The sequence below is a fragment of the Furipterus horrens genome, unplaced genomic scaffold, assembly GCF_987537825.1.
Source record: "Furipterus horrens unplaced genomic scaffold, mFurHor1.1.pri manual_scaffold_12, whole genome shotgun sequence".
Classification (NCBI taxonomy): Eukaryota; Metazoa; Chordata; class Mammalia; order Chiroptera; family Furipteridae; genus Furipterus; species Furipterus horrens.
Window position 1 is genome coordinate 67,692,639 of NW_028327182.1, and position 15,022 is coordinate 67,707,660.

The 15,022-nt window shown below is 36.7% G+C and overlaps 1 protein-coding gene across 1 annotated transcript in view; it reads left to right on the plus strand.

The window, feature by feature from the left end:
• Positions 1 to 15,022, plus strand: part of MYO16 (myosin XVI) — a 654,868-nt gene that overhangs the window by 378,458 nt on the left and 261,388 nt on the right. Inside the window, exons 19-21 of the mRNA XM_090257968.1 lie at positions 2,226 to 2,343; positions 3,111 to 3,182; positions 5,391 to 5,532. Coding sequence (XP_090114094.1) covers positions 2,226 to 2,343; positions 3,111 to 3,182; positions 5,391 to 5,532 — 332 coding nt within the window. The remainder of the gene's footprint in view (positions 1 to 2,225; positions 2,344 to 3,110; positions 3,183 to 5,390; positions 5,533 to 15,022) is intronic.

A 15,022-nucleotide genomic window follows, 5' to 3' on the forward strand; every position in this document is an offset into this window, starting at 1 on the left:
ATCCTCAAAGTCAGGACTAGTGAAATATACCTCCATTTAAGACAATGAATAGAGAATCAAAGAATCTTTTTAGTGAAGGAAATGTGAGCACTTTAACAAAAGACAGTCCCTGTATCTTGATCCTTTGGGGTGACTGCGAAGGTGACTATTTGTCCACTTAGTAAGCTTAGATCGTGTCCAATACGATTGGAAGGAAGGTATTTCTAGGCAGGTGAGGGCTTTGAATATCAAGATCCCGTGGTTGTGGTCCTGAAAGGTCTGTTCATAAAGGTACCTCTACCTCTTCCCTCCATCACCGCTATTCCAGCCAGCCAGCAAGATGGCAGGTGATTGTTGCTCACTGTTGCTTACTGTGCCCCCTGCTCACAGAGCAGTTTATTCTTACCTCTGTCACAGTATTTACTACATTTTAATTCATGTTATGGCTAGTTTTCACAGCTCTGTCTCCCCCACTACTCTAAGATCCTTGAGGGCAGAACAAAAGCTTCTTGTCTATTCATCCAGAAATTCCTATCTCACAAAGGACTAGAAAATTTAATGAGTTATTGGATTTATAATATTAAACAGGGGAAAGGGTTGTCAGTTAGTATAAGAGGTAAAATGTTATTTAAACAAGCATAAATGAATTAAATTTGAAGCACTCATCTATGATTTAGGAGTTACCAAAAACATTTTCAAGTAATGCCAATATCATAGAGCACTGGACCTGAAAATGCCTTAGAGATCATCCTTATCAGTGCCGTCACTTTAAAGATGATAAAATTATATCTTATGATGAAAGCTAGAAGTTCTGTAGGAAATTTATAAAGCCCCATGGAGTATATTTCAACTATATGTTTATAAAGAAATTAATAGTAGTTCTCAGTAAAGGTTCCACAAGCAGGAGCTTTTTGTTTTCGAATGCAGATTAGGAAAATAAATAAAAATTTGAAAGGTTGTGACACTTGCCCTATATGGAACTTAACCCATTTCACTATTGATATCAACACACTAAATATATATTATTCTAGAAAAGTATATTTTAATTTACACCTTCTTCTTGACTTTTCATTCTTGACAGAAAACGAGTGTCTAAAACCATATTTAAGGTATTTTTCCTTTATGCAGAGTTCCAGTTTCTCAGATTTTCAGCAAAGATTCTTTATTTTTTAAAGATTTTATTTATTTACTTTTAGGAGGAGGGGAAGGAAGGGAGAAAGAGAGGGAGAGAAACAGCAACATGCAGGAAATACATCAATCGGTTGCCTCTCACACACCCTCACTGGGCACCTGGTCCACAATCCAGGCATGTGCCATGACTGGGAATTGAACCAGTGACCTTCCCGTTTGCAGGCCAGAGCTCAATCCCCTGAGCCACACTAGCCAGGCTCAGCAAAGATTCTTTTACTTCCTGCTACCTTCTGCTCAAAGATAGCTGTTGCCAAAATCCTTTTTTTTTTTTTTTTTGAGTTTTTCTTGAAATACCTAAAAAAAATCAGCATTTTATTTATCTAAGCATAGTTGTTTTCATCATGCATCTCTTAATTTTCCAGCAGAAGTGAAAAATTCTGTAATCATAATACCAATGTTTCTCGTAAGAGAGATAACTAGAAGATAGACACCATTGCCTACGTTCTATGGAGAAGCAGCCCCAGCACCGTGAAATCTTTTCAGCCTCCATGGGCAGTTCTATCAGCTCTGGGAGGATGTGTGGAGTCTGACCTCACCAGTGATGTCCAGCCAGTCAGACCATCATACAATGATTCACTTTTCATTTTGATATTTACTTGGAAACTCTTAATGTTTATCAGAACATCACTTCCTTATTCTCTTTTGTTTAAAGAGCAGAAACATTAATTTACAGGAAATGTGCATTGAACTCAGAGATTTTAATTTTGAGCTAGAGAGTCAAACATTTGAGATCTGAAAAATCACAATACCACTAATAGGGCCCACATCTTTTTTTGAAAAAAAAATTTGAAATGTATTTTTAACTTTAAGACAGATATCATTTAAGTTTTTTGTCTGTTTGTAACAGAGATGTATTAGTTGTTATTATTTTATATAAGTTGTAGTGAAAATATTGAAATGTGTTATACAGTAATTTTATTCCTTATCTAGAATAGGAGCAGTTGACCATATCAATTCACATTTTAAACCTACTTTTAGGTTTTTAAAGGGTTGGACTTTTAATCTCTTTTCTTCTAAGTAATCTTGTTCATTTTCTCTATTTTTAAAATGCATAGGAAGTGGAGAATCTGTTTGTGATTCTTGCAGCAATATTACACATTGGAGACATTCAGTTCACCGCTCTGACGGAGGCAGACTCTGCATTTGTTTCTGACCTCCAACTTCTGGAACAAGGTCAGTGGAACAGAGCTAACATTAACCTCATGGTTATGTAGTTTTGCAGGACTACCAGTAGATGGAGACACACTACAGAAAAGCCAGGTGGAATAGGCCCTTTCTTCAGGAGCAGAATTCAGTGAGAATGTTGCGGGGGGGGGGGGGGGGGGTAACCTATAAGTTTGTTCTTTTTTATAAATGGTTATGGGAATGAATACAAGATACACATTTATGTTCTCCTGCTGCCCAGCTCATTAGCAGGTTGATTCTTCTGCACATACTTGAGTTTATTTATATTATAAGTATTCTCCACCCCCATCCCTGCCACCCAATATATTTTAGGGGCATGTTATTAGCTAAAGATTCAAATCAAATTTACCTCCCTGAAAAGATCTTGCCAAAAATCTCTCCTTCCTTTGAAGTTGCCTGTTAGTCACTCCCAGATTTTTTTTTTCAAAATACCTTAAAACCACAGATTGTCAATGAACAGCATATCTTTACCTAATATCAAAATACTTTAATCAGGTATTGGGAGAAAACACTCATGTCTACTCATGAAAGAAAGGAGGGGGGAAAACCCTGTTGTGATTTAATGCAAGAGCCCCAAGAACTCACAGGCTGTTTCTTTAGTTGAATTTGACAATTAAGTTGGTAGTTTAGTTTTCTTTAATACACACATTTTCTAATAACTGCATATAAAGCTTATAAATCATAACCATAAAATATAATGTTCTCTCTGTCAAAAAATACTAACTTTAGTTTTCAATGTTGCTTTTAACTTTTAGTGGCTGGAATGTTACAAGTCTCGACAAATGAACTATTATCTGCTTTAACAACTGATGTCCAATATTTTAAAGGTAAGTGTTTCTATACTTTGGCTTTCATCTTTGTGCAGTTGTGGTCTTCTTTGAAATACGAGAAGTAAATACAAACTTAGATTTTCCCACTTAGTGAAACTATTTCTATGATTTGAATGTCAAATGAGAAAAACTTCATGAATCCATAAGGTTTGGTCACTTTATCTGACTCTATTCACATATGTAAACTATGCTTTTGAGAGACCATTTTAATTAGTCACCTTTTCTAGCTAACCAGTCATTTTAGACAAAGTCATCAATTCAAGAGGATTTATTTAATTAAAACATTGGATCCATTTATGTATGTGCTGCCCTACTACCCTTTTCAATGAAGAGCATCCTTTTTCCTCTGCATCATCAGTTATAACGTAGCTGCCATTTATTGGGTATTTATGTAAGAATTGTGCCAAGAATTATGAATGTGGGATTTTAAAAAATTTTTACAAATTGCTATGAGATGCACATTACTGTTTCCATAAGTAAGATTCAAAGAGGTTAAAAACTTTGTAATCATTAGTAACTGGCATGTTTGGAATTAGGATCTAATGTTATCTGACTCCCAAGATAAGTCTCTATCCTGTATGCATCTCTACTCAATGGGCAAAAAGAGTGGTTTTCTTTCATGCTCCTCAGTTATTCACAAGAAATCTTGCTTACCAAACTTCTTCTGTATTGTAATTTTGAGGACTCACCAACCACCTGATCTTTTTTCTCTGAATCACCATTTTTCTTGCCTGTTTCTACTGGACCTACTTGCAAGTACCTGGGTATGTGACTTATAATTTCTGCCTCATATCTGGAGTTCCCAACCATGTTTCTGAATTCTGTGAATCTCCTGTTATCCACTCAGTTGTCCCCAAATCATTCTTCATACATCTTCCATCTCCTTCTCCCTGGAGATCAGACACACTCCAGCTCTACTCCATAAATAACTTTTATTCTTACTGCCTTTCCTTCATTTCAAACACCATTTCCTTAATTTATCAGAACTTCCCTAGATTATGGCAGGAACATTCTCCTTAATCTTTTACCTGGCCTTATCTCATTTTACCTTCTTCTGAACTTGTTTTCAGGTAAAAGCTTTCCAAAATACAAAGATGATTTTCTAATGCCTATACAGTTAAGCTTGTCACTGTGGGACAGCCTAGGAGATCCTTTATTATTTGGGCCATATCCTTGCATCCAGCCACACTAAGTTTCTTGAAGTTATCCAAATACATTATTTTTTCTCATGACCTTTTTAAAGAAAAACTGAACTCTCCACTAATATCTATGATTTAATATATGCAGGTTTCTTTACTTAGACTTTCTATTCTCTCTTACACCCCTGCCATGTTGGTGACCCTTAATCACATAGGCTCTAGAGACCTCAATTCCATAACATCATAAATGGCACATTGCTTTTCCTATGGCCTTGAACTTACAGCTCCCTGACTCTTGATTACCTGCTGTTTTGTTTGTTTGTCTCAGAAGCAGTTCTCTTCCTTATGTGTATTTCTATAATTAACAACCCTCATTTCACATGGTTATCATCCTAATGCTCTGCTCAGCCAGAATAGCAGTGGTTAGCCAGGTTGGCCAATGTTGCAAAGTATGAATATTACATTCCCATTCCCTCTCCACTCTCTAGCATTAATGCTGTCATAGACTCAATTCCTACTTGTGCTCACTTACTTTTTTTTTCTTTCTTTTCTATTTTCTTCTAAAAACAGTATTCAAGATTTCAATTACCATCTCTTTGAGAATGGCACAGAAATTTTACCTTAAAGCCCAATCTTTCCCACATTCCAGATCCACATTCTGGTTAGTTGGGTCATTTCTTTGAAAATATTTAAAATGTGACTTATTTTCCAGATGGCTAGGTTTCCAAATGCCTTAGGGGTGATTCAGTATCCAAACCAGTGATCTGTTAGCAGGAAACTTGTTAAGAGGGGCCCTTCAAAGAGGTGGGTTCCTAGGTGAAAGGAAATTACAGTTTGCAAAAGGTCAAGAGCTGTGGTCAACGATTGTAACAAATAAGATTGCAATGCTTATGACACTCATGTTAGGGAAACATTTTAGGTAATAATTGACAGAGACCTCATTTATTAGAGTCATCTTTTGATGCATGGAAATGTATGAGGGGTGAATAAAAGTTATACAGTTTTGTTTGCTTTTAAGTGAGAGAAACCCTTGTTCTTATGCCTTTTGTCCTTTCTACTGTTTCAGGAGATATGATCACACGGCGACATACTGTAGAGATGGCTGAATTTTACAGGGATCTCCTGGCCAAGTCCTTGTACAGTCGTTTGTTTAGCTTTTTGGTGAATAGCATGAATTGTTGCCTCCACAGTCAGGAGGAGCCCAGCAGGTAAGATTGATGGATGCTGGTCACTAGGATTGTCCTGTCACAGACAACTTAAAAAGTCTCAGTTCTCAAAGATGCTGTACCACCCAGTGTGACCGTGAATTAAAACTATTATTAACACATTTCATTTTAACAAGGTGCTTTTACTTGAAGGATTTTTGACTATTTTTTAAAGATTTAAGTCACCCCTACCCTGCACATTGATGAATTAATCAAATCATCTCTATGGACTGAAAGCACATAGGGCCTTCTGAGCATTAAGAAGTATGAAAAAAATGTATAAATCTAGGAAAAGGACAGCTCAGGAATACCAAAAGCACTTAAGTTTGTTGAGCAGTCCATGTCTATCTCAGAATCCATTTGGTGATGTGTTTCAGATTGGCAATTCTTCCTATTTTCTTAATATATTTTGTGGATTACTTGACAAAGGGTCTCTATGGTAATCATTTAATTAATAATCTTAATCATCTTTAAGCAGAAGCTTTTCAGGGCTATTTGATCACCTAAAAATTATAGATCTCCATGGCATCTTGTCAATGGAAAACTTTGTTAATATTCTCACTAATAATGACCTTGAGCAGGTCATTGAAAGCAAAATTGCTTCCAGAAGGCTTTATACATTCTTGTCATTGAATGAAACCTTTTGAGAAATTCTTAGTAGTTCATATAGACTCCTTCAGCAAAATCCTCAAAATTGCTGCCTCTAGAAGTTTCCTGGAAAACACTATAACTAACATGTATTAATGGGAAAGTTCCTAAATAAATATATGCATCTCAGAAAATTTCAAGGACAAAGGGAGACTAAAATTCTCATCAGAATGTACACATATAAAATCCCACTGTGCATTGATCAACATAGTCAATATACAGTCTGTGATTTGGGGCTAAATGTAGTATTTATATTTTAGCAGATATACCTTAGTATATGGTGTAGTGAGGCCTTTTGATTTAGTCATTATTGCTCATTATCAGTTAATTTGTGACTTTCGTTTAAATATGAAGATTATTCACAGAATGATACTAATATGTTAAGTGTACCAAATGAATCTTACATAACATTATTAACACCTCTGCTGAAGTTCACATTGAAAAAATTAATATATAACTCCAGCTACATAGATAAACTTTAAAATTTTTTTGTTCGTGATTTGTCTTAAAGAGTTTTAAATTTATGTAATTGAAAACACAATCTAGATTTTTGACTGTATACACATACATACACACACACACACACACACAGGAAAAATAGAATCATAAACCTTGGAGAACACATTATTGCCATTTTAGTGGGAATATCACTCACTGTGTCAATATGTAATTTTATGATGTTAGTTTTTATCTTTTAAAATTATTTGCTAAGCAAATAAATGAGGACAGGGATTAGTGGGAAATTAGAAATGAATTAATGTATTATAAGTTTAACTTCTAAGACACAGTATTCTCATCTGAGTATTAATTCCCATTTTTTCTTCCCTATTTCTCCCATGGGTCACCCAACTTAAGTTTAAATCCTGAAATAATGCAATGAAAGGTTATGTTTGCAGTATTTCTAACTCATTGAAATTCATGGAAAGTTTAAGGTTTTTCAGATTTATAGACCCATTTCCAAAGTCACAGAAAGGTCTCAAAATTTGGATAAACTTAGAATAGCCTTTTATTATTTATGACTCTCCAATTTTGTAGAAATTTTTGTATTGTCAAAAAGGATTATATAACATAAGTAAATATATATCGCTATGGTTAAAGTTGGTGAGCACCCTTTATGTTAAAGGAAAGTATTTTTCATACTATATATTTTTATAAATTTTGCAAGAGAAAATAAATAGATATAAAATATAAAGGGAGTAAAGTAATAAAAGGAAAACAAGTGAAACTGAAGCAGGTAAAATGTTTGGTTTTGGAATGCTGGATTTATTTCCTGGATTAAGGCAAAATAGGTACAATATTAATAATATATATATTTTAAAAAACTCTATTTTCTCTACCTAGATTTCAAATAGGGTGGCTTCTAAATGAATATCATGAGGTATGATGCAGAAACTGACTACCAGTTAATTTAAAATGAGGATAAGTGTTCGCCATGTTTGCCTGGCAAGAATCCAGTCAGTGAGATTAATCTGAGGATTTACACCAGCCGTTGCAGTCTGCCTGCCTGACTGCTACAGGCTGGAAGTCAGCCAGGCTGGGCAGCCCTTATTCAAGGGCCACACTTAGTAGTCAGGACACTTCAAAATAGAAACACACTGAAATTTTATTTATTAAGCTTACTTCAAAATGATTACGAAAGCAGATAAGTTGAATGATGATAATAGTAACGATAAAATAACAAAAATGACAATAATAATACAATGCCTTCCATTTGTTTAAAACTTTATTTAATAATTAAAGCATGATTTAAAGAATATCAAATAGTTTCTTTATTTTCAGTTTTTTAAATATGCTTTACTGTTTATGCTATTATCAAATAGTTTCTAAAGAAAACTCATAAAGTGGTGGAGTTTGATCTGATTTTTCTAGTGTTATTTGGCCTCCACTCCTCTCTGAATTGTTAACTGACACATAATGACTAGTGTAGGCATAAACAAATTACGTGTTCAAACCACATGGAGATCCATATATAGATTCCTACCTCTTCATATGTAAAAAGATGGTGACCACTAGGGACACCGGAGACACTGATCTTCTGCTCCATTCTTCATGGGCTGGTCTTTCCCCAGTAAATATCATAACATGTTTGTTGCCCAGTCCCTGCCCAAGGATACATCCCTTCTCCCCAAGGCAAAGTCTTTCCTCCAATGTTTCATTCACTGCAGTCAGACTAATTCTGTAGTCACCTCATTCTCACTAATCTTTAAGATGACAGCCAGGGTCTCTTTTCCTCATTAGATTAGCTTAATTGATCAGGAAAAAAGTATCCTGCGGCTTTACGATTCCCCTGCTTTCCAAGTGAGTTCAGTTACTGGTCTGTCCTGACACAGCCAATGTGATGTAAAAACTGTGGACCATCAACTCCTTTATTTCTGTCAAAGCACCTTCCTATAGCTAGCTCTGAGTAGGCTGCTTCCAGGTTCTAACCTCAGCGTCTTAGAATAGCACCGTAAAAACAAACTTTGTGGTGTAGAGAGGAGTCTGAATAACTGTCTTTAATATTTTAATTCTTTCATGGTTTATTTTGCTTCATTATTATAAAAATTATTTTTCATAAAGTAATTTTGGTTGCCGTTTTTAATATAACATTCAAAATGGAAAGGCTTGCTCTTAAACATTTATTGTTCTTTTTCTCTCCCTTTCTTTTTCTCTCCTTTTTTAAAAAATATATGTTATTGATTATGTTGTTACAGTAGTTCCAAGATTTTCCCCTTTGCTCCCCTCTGCTCAGTAACCTCCTTCCGTCCAGCAGTCCCACACCCCTTAGTTCATGTCCATGGGTCATGCATATAAGTCCTTGGCTTCATCCTTTCCTATATTGTTCTTAACGTCCCCCTGTCTATTTTGTACCAACCGATATGCTTCTTAATCCCTGCACTATTTCCCCAACCTCTCCCCCCTTCACCTCCCAGCTGACAACCCTTGAAATCATCCCCATACCTATGATTCTGTTCCCATTCTGATTTGGTTAGTTGGATTTTATTTTTATTTTTTAGATTCAATTGTTGATAGTTGTGAGTTTGTTGTCATTTCAGTGTTCATAGTTTTGATCTTCTTTCTCTTAAGTAAGTCCCTTTCACATTTCATATTAATGGTTCGGTGATGATGAACTCTTTTAGCTTTACCTTTTCTGGGAAGCACTTCATCTACCCTTCCACTCCAAATGATAGCTTTGCTGGATAGAGCAATCTTTGTTGTAGGTCTTTGCCTCCCATCACATTGAATACTGCTTGCCAGTCCCTTCTTGCCTGCAAAGTGTCCTTTGAGAAATCAGCTGATAGTCTTGTAGGCAACTCTCTGCTTCTCTCTTGCTGCTTTTAGGATTCTCTCTTTATCTCTCAGCTTTGGCATTTTAATCATGATGCATCCTGGTGTGGTCCCCCAGGACTCTCCATGCTTCCTGGAGTTGTATATCCATTCCCTTCACAAAATTTGGGAAGTTTTCCTCCATTATTTTCTCACATAAGTTCCCAATTTCTTGCTCTTCCTCTTCTTCTGGCATACCTATAATTTGGATGTTGGCACGTTTAGAGTTGTCCCAGAGGTTCCCAAGTCAAGTCTCTCATTTTTCCACTTCCTGTCTCCTCACTCTGCACTGGTTGACTGTTTTTTTTTCTTCCTTATGTTCCAAAACATTAATTTGAATCCTGTTTTTCTTCTCTTCACCATTGGTTTTTTTGTGGATTTTTCTTCATTTCTCTAAGCGTAGCCTTCACTTCTTCTCTTACGCGTTTGCCATACTCAAGTATATCTGTCAAGCCTGTGAGCATCTTTATCACCAGTGTTTGGAATTCTGCATTTGTTAGGTTGGCTATCTCCTCATCACTCGGTTCTCCCACTGGAACCCTGATCTTCTCCCTCCTTGGGCCATACTGTACTCCTCTGTCTCCCCGTCCTGACAAGCTCCTGTGTTTGTTTGCCTCCGTGTCCCAGGCAGAGCTGTTGCTCCTGTTACATTGCAAGGGGCAGAGCCTTAGGTATTCGTCAGTATAGGGCGACCTGTTTCACCACGTTGTGGCACTGTTTGTGCAGGAAGGGTCTGAGAAGGAACAATGCTGCTTGACCAGCACTTGATCCTTTTCCAGGCACTTCTCCCACTTCCGTACGGGACTGGTGCCTCTCTAACTATTGCCCTGGCTGTCATTCTCAGAGTGGGTGGGTCTGTGGACATTCTAGGACCATGGGGGCCCTTCAAACAGGTGGACTCTGCTGAGGGACCGGCAATTTCTGCCTCTGCCCCAGCCTCCACTGGTTTGCACAGTCAGAAGCAATGAGGCTTGATTTTCCTCAGTGCTGGGGTCGTGAACTGTGTAGTCTGGTGAGGAGCTGGGAACACTCCCCAGGTGTCCCTCCTGACTTTTTAAAAGGTGTAACTGCACTTTCCACCAACCTGCTGCCACCACCACTGCTGCCACCACCATATCACATCCTCTCCTCCCTGGCTCTGCCCCTCCTACCTGTCTGGATGAGTATTTCTTCTTTATATCTTAGTTTGTTGGACTTTCATGCAGTTTGATTTTCTGGGACTTCTGGTTGTTTCTAGTTTTAAGGTAGTTGTATTCCTTCTTAGTTGTGGAGGGAGATGCAGCATGTCTGTCTACACCTCTGTCTTAGCCGGAAGTCCTTCTCTCTCTCTCTCTTTTTTTTTTTTTTAATTTTTATTGTATTTTTTCCATTACTATTTAATCCCTTTATGCTCTTCTCCCCTCTACAATCACACTGTTGTCCATGTCCAATAGGCCTTTTTCCCCTTTACTCAATCCCTCCCCCCCACCTCCCGCACTAAACTGTCATCCTGCTCTTTTCTTAATAAAGTTACAAACCTCTTGAAAAAGATAGTTAAGGAAACACTTTAAATTTATCTTTAGTATGAAAAGGTAGCATTATGGACAATATTATGTTGGCCACAAGAAGTGTTTTATTGTTGTGTCAACATTGTAAGTAGAATTTTTTACAATTTTGCAAACATGTAGTTGTATTATTACTAATTTTGACATAACCACTATATTGAACAAGTGTTATTTGCACTATAATGTAAACACATGTTCTTTTTCACGCCTCACCTTCTTTTAAAATAAACTCAACGAGGATAATATTTTTATGACCCTGGGAGAAAACATAGGTAGGTCCCAAGACTTTTCTGCTCACTTTTAAATCAATCACAGTTCTTTGAATTCTTTACGTCTCCAAATATCCAATATTTGAACAGAAATTAATGACATCAATGATGAGAGTTCTCTTCTCCCACAATTAAGGCCTATAGTGGCAGCTGACTACCTCGCAGCAAGGAAGCAAGGCAGCCTTCTGTACCCCAGAGGTCCTGGGAAATGGGGTGTAGGAATAAAAAAGTGAGGAATGTCTTGGTTTCCAGAAATCTTGAGGCTTTTCTGGTGAGAAAGATAGACCCCTTGTCTAGGCTTCCTCATAGATTCCCACTTCTAGACCTCTCCTCCTACAGTCCTTAAGAAATGAGAAGTGCATTCGTTCCTACACTAGCTCTCACTGTCACCCATGCTTCAGGGAAGTCCATCTGTCATAAGTGCATGGAGGTTGAGTCCCCACACCTTTCCTGGTGTGCCTGGAAAGGATTTCTCTGGGTGGAAAGGGAATTGGAAATAGGACAATCCCTTGAGCAGCCATAGATATTTCAGTGACTCACTTTTTATAATGCCTAAACCAAAGACATGCACTAAACTGCATTTAGCTTTTATAAAAGATATAATCTCTATGATTCTGAAATGAGATAAATGGTTGAAGAATCTTACTTAAGTGTAATGAATAATACCTTAAATTTTAAAAAATGATAAATAATTTTGTGGATTCTAAAATTAAACCTGTTTCACAATAAAATACATATCCCAAGTATGAATTATCAATATTAAATTAAATTGCTTTTCCTAAATTGACATCTTCATCAGAGTTTTAGTGCAAACTCTGCTAGAGTCTTGGGCAAGCAGAGGGGGTTGTAGAAACTTTGAGAAAGTTCTATAAAAATCTTCAGACACCAAAACCTACAGTTTAATCAACTTATTCTTATCATGACTTCTGAATATAATGGTTTATATTTATGGGGAAATGTGAGAAATATAACCTGTGGAACATTTTCCTTTTTACCATTAGAAACACCCTGACAATAAATAGATTGAAAGTTATGGAAGGTTAATAGGTGAAGTTTAAGAGATAACCCAATAGCAGGGGATTGAAGATTACCTACTTTATTTCTGTATGTATGTACGTATGTATGTATGTATTCATATATTCATTCCTTTATGTCCATATGTTCTGAAATTCACATTTTTTGGACAACACAATTTGGCATGCAGATGTAATACAGCAAATAAATTGAGTTTTTTTTTTTGTTTTTTTTTTTTTGGTTTTTCAATTACAGTTGTCCCCTTTTCCCCTAATTTCTCTCCCCCACCCAACCCACCCCCTCTCCCGCAATCATATCCCTCCCCGTTGTCCACGTCCATGAGTCTTTTATATGGGTTCTTTGACTAATCCCTTCCCTTACTTATCCCCCTTCTCTCCCTCTCCCCTCCCCCCTATTCACTGCTATTCTGCTCTTTGTTCTATTTAGTTCCTTTGTTTGTGTTGTTCTTTAGTTTCCTGTATTAGGTGATATCATATGGTATTTTTCTTTCTTTGCTTGGCTTATTTCACTAAGCATAATTCTCTCTAGTTCCATCCATGTTGTTGCAAATGGCAGGAGTTCCTTCTTTCTTTCTGCTACATAGTATTCCATTGTGTAAATGTACCACAGTTTTTTGATCCACTCATCCACAGATGGGCACTTAGGTTGCTTCCAGCACTTAGCTATTGTAAACAGTGCTGCAATGAACATAGGAGTGCATAAGTTCTTTTGAATTGGTGTTTCAAGATTCTTCGGGTATAATCCTAGTAGTGGAGTCGCTGGTTCAAAAGGCAGTTCCATTTTTAATCTTTTGAGGTAATTCCATACGGTTCTCCATAGTGGTTGCACCAGTCTGCATTCCCACCAACAGTGCAGTAGGGTTCCCGTTTCTCCACATCCTCGCCAGCACTTGTTGCTTGTTGATTTGTTGATGATGGCCATTCTGACTGGTGTAAAATGGTATCTCATTGTGGTTTTTATTTGCATCTCCCTGATGGCTAATGATGTTGAGCATTTTTTCATGTGTCTATGGACCTTCTGTATGTCCTCTTCGGAGAAGTGTTTGTTCAGGTCCCTTGCCCATTTTTTAATTGGGTTGTTTGTTTTCTTGATGTTTAGTCGTATCAGCTCTTTATATATTTTGGAAATCAGTCCCCTGTCTGTGATGTCATTGGCAAATATGTTTTCCCATATGGTTGGTTTCCTTTTCATCTTGCTGATGTTTTCTTTTGCTGAGCAGAAACTCTTCAGTTTGATGTAATCCCATTTATTTATTTTTTTCCTTTATTTCCCTTGCTTTAGGAGATGTATCCGTGAAGAGATTGTTACGTGAGATATCTGATATTTTCTTGCCTATGTTTTCCTCTAGGACTTTTATGGTGTCACGGCTTACATTTAAGTCTTTGATCCATCTTGAGTTTATTCTTGTGTGTGGTGTAAGTTGGTGGTCTAGTTTCATTTTTTTGCAGGTCCCTATCCAGTTCTCCCAGCACCATTTGTTAAAGAGGCTCTTCTCACTCCATTTTATGTTCCTTCCTCCTTTATCAAAGATTAGTTGACCATAGAGGCCTGGGTTTATTTCTGGACTCTCTATTCTGTTCCACTGATCTATATGTCTGTTCTTATGCCAGTACCATACTGTTTTAATTACAGTGGCTTTGTAGTATTGTTTGATATCTGGTGTTGTGATTCCTCCTGCTGTGTTCTTCTGTCTCAAGATTGCTTTTGCTATTTGGGGTCTTTTTTGGTTCCATATGAATTTATGGAGTATTTGTTCTAGGTCTGTGAAATATGTCATTGTTATTTTAATAGGGATTGTATTGAATCTGTAAATTGCTTTGGGTAGTATGGCCATTTTGATGATGTTGATTCTTCCCATCCAAGAACATGGTATTTGCTTCCATTTATTTGTTTCTTCCTTAATTTCTTTCTCCAATGTTATGTAATTTTCAGAATACAGGTCTTTTATCTCTTTGGTTAAGTTTACTCCTAGGTACTTTATTTTTCTTGTTGCTATAGTAAATGGTATTTTCTTTTTTGTCTCTGTCTCTGATATTTTATTGTTGGTGTACAGAAATGCCTTAGATTTCTGTATATTTATTTTGTACCCTGCGATTTTGCCAAATTCACTTATTATATCGAATAGTCTTTTAGTGGAGTTTATAGGATTTTCTAGGTATACTATCATGTCATCTGCATATAATGAAAGTTTTACTTCCTCTTTCCCAATTTGAATGCCTTTTATTTCTTTTTCTTGTCTGATTGCTGTGGCTAGGACTTCCAACACTATGTTGAAAAGGAGTGGAGAGAGTGGACAACCTTGTCTAGTTCCTGAGTTCAGGGGGAATGCTTTCAGTTTTTGTCCATTGAGTATGATGTTGGCCTCAGGCTTCTCATATATAGCCTTAATTATGTTAAGATATGCTCCCTTTATTCCCATTTTGTTGAGTATTTTCATCATAAATGGGTGTTGTACTTTATCAAATACTTTTTCTGCATCTATTGAAATGATCATGTGATTTTTGTCTTTCATTCTGTTTAGGTGATGTATTATATTTATTGATTTGCAAATATTAAACCATCCTTGCATCCCTGGAATGAAGCCCACTTGATCATGATGTATGATCTTTTTGATGTATTGCTGGATCCTGTTTGCCAATATTTTATTGAGGATTTTAGCATCGATGTTCATCAGTGATATTGGCCTGTAGT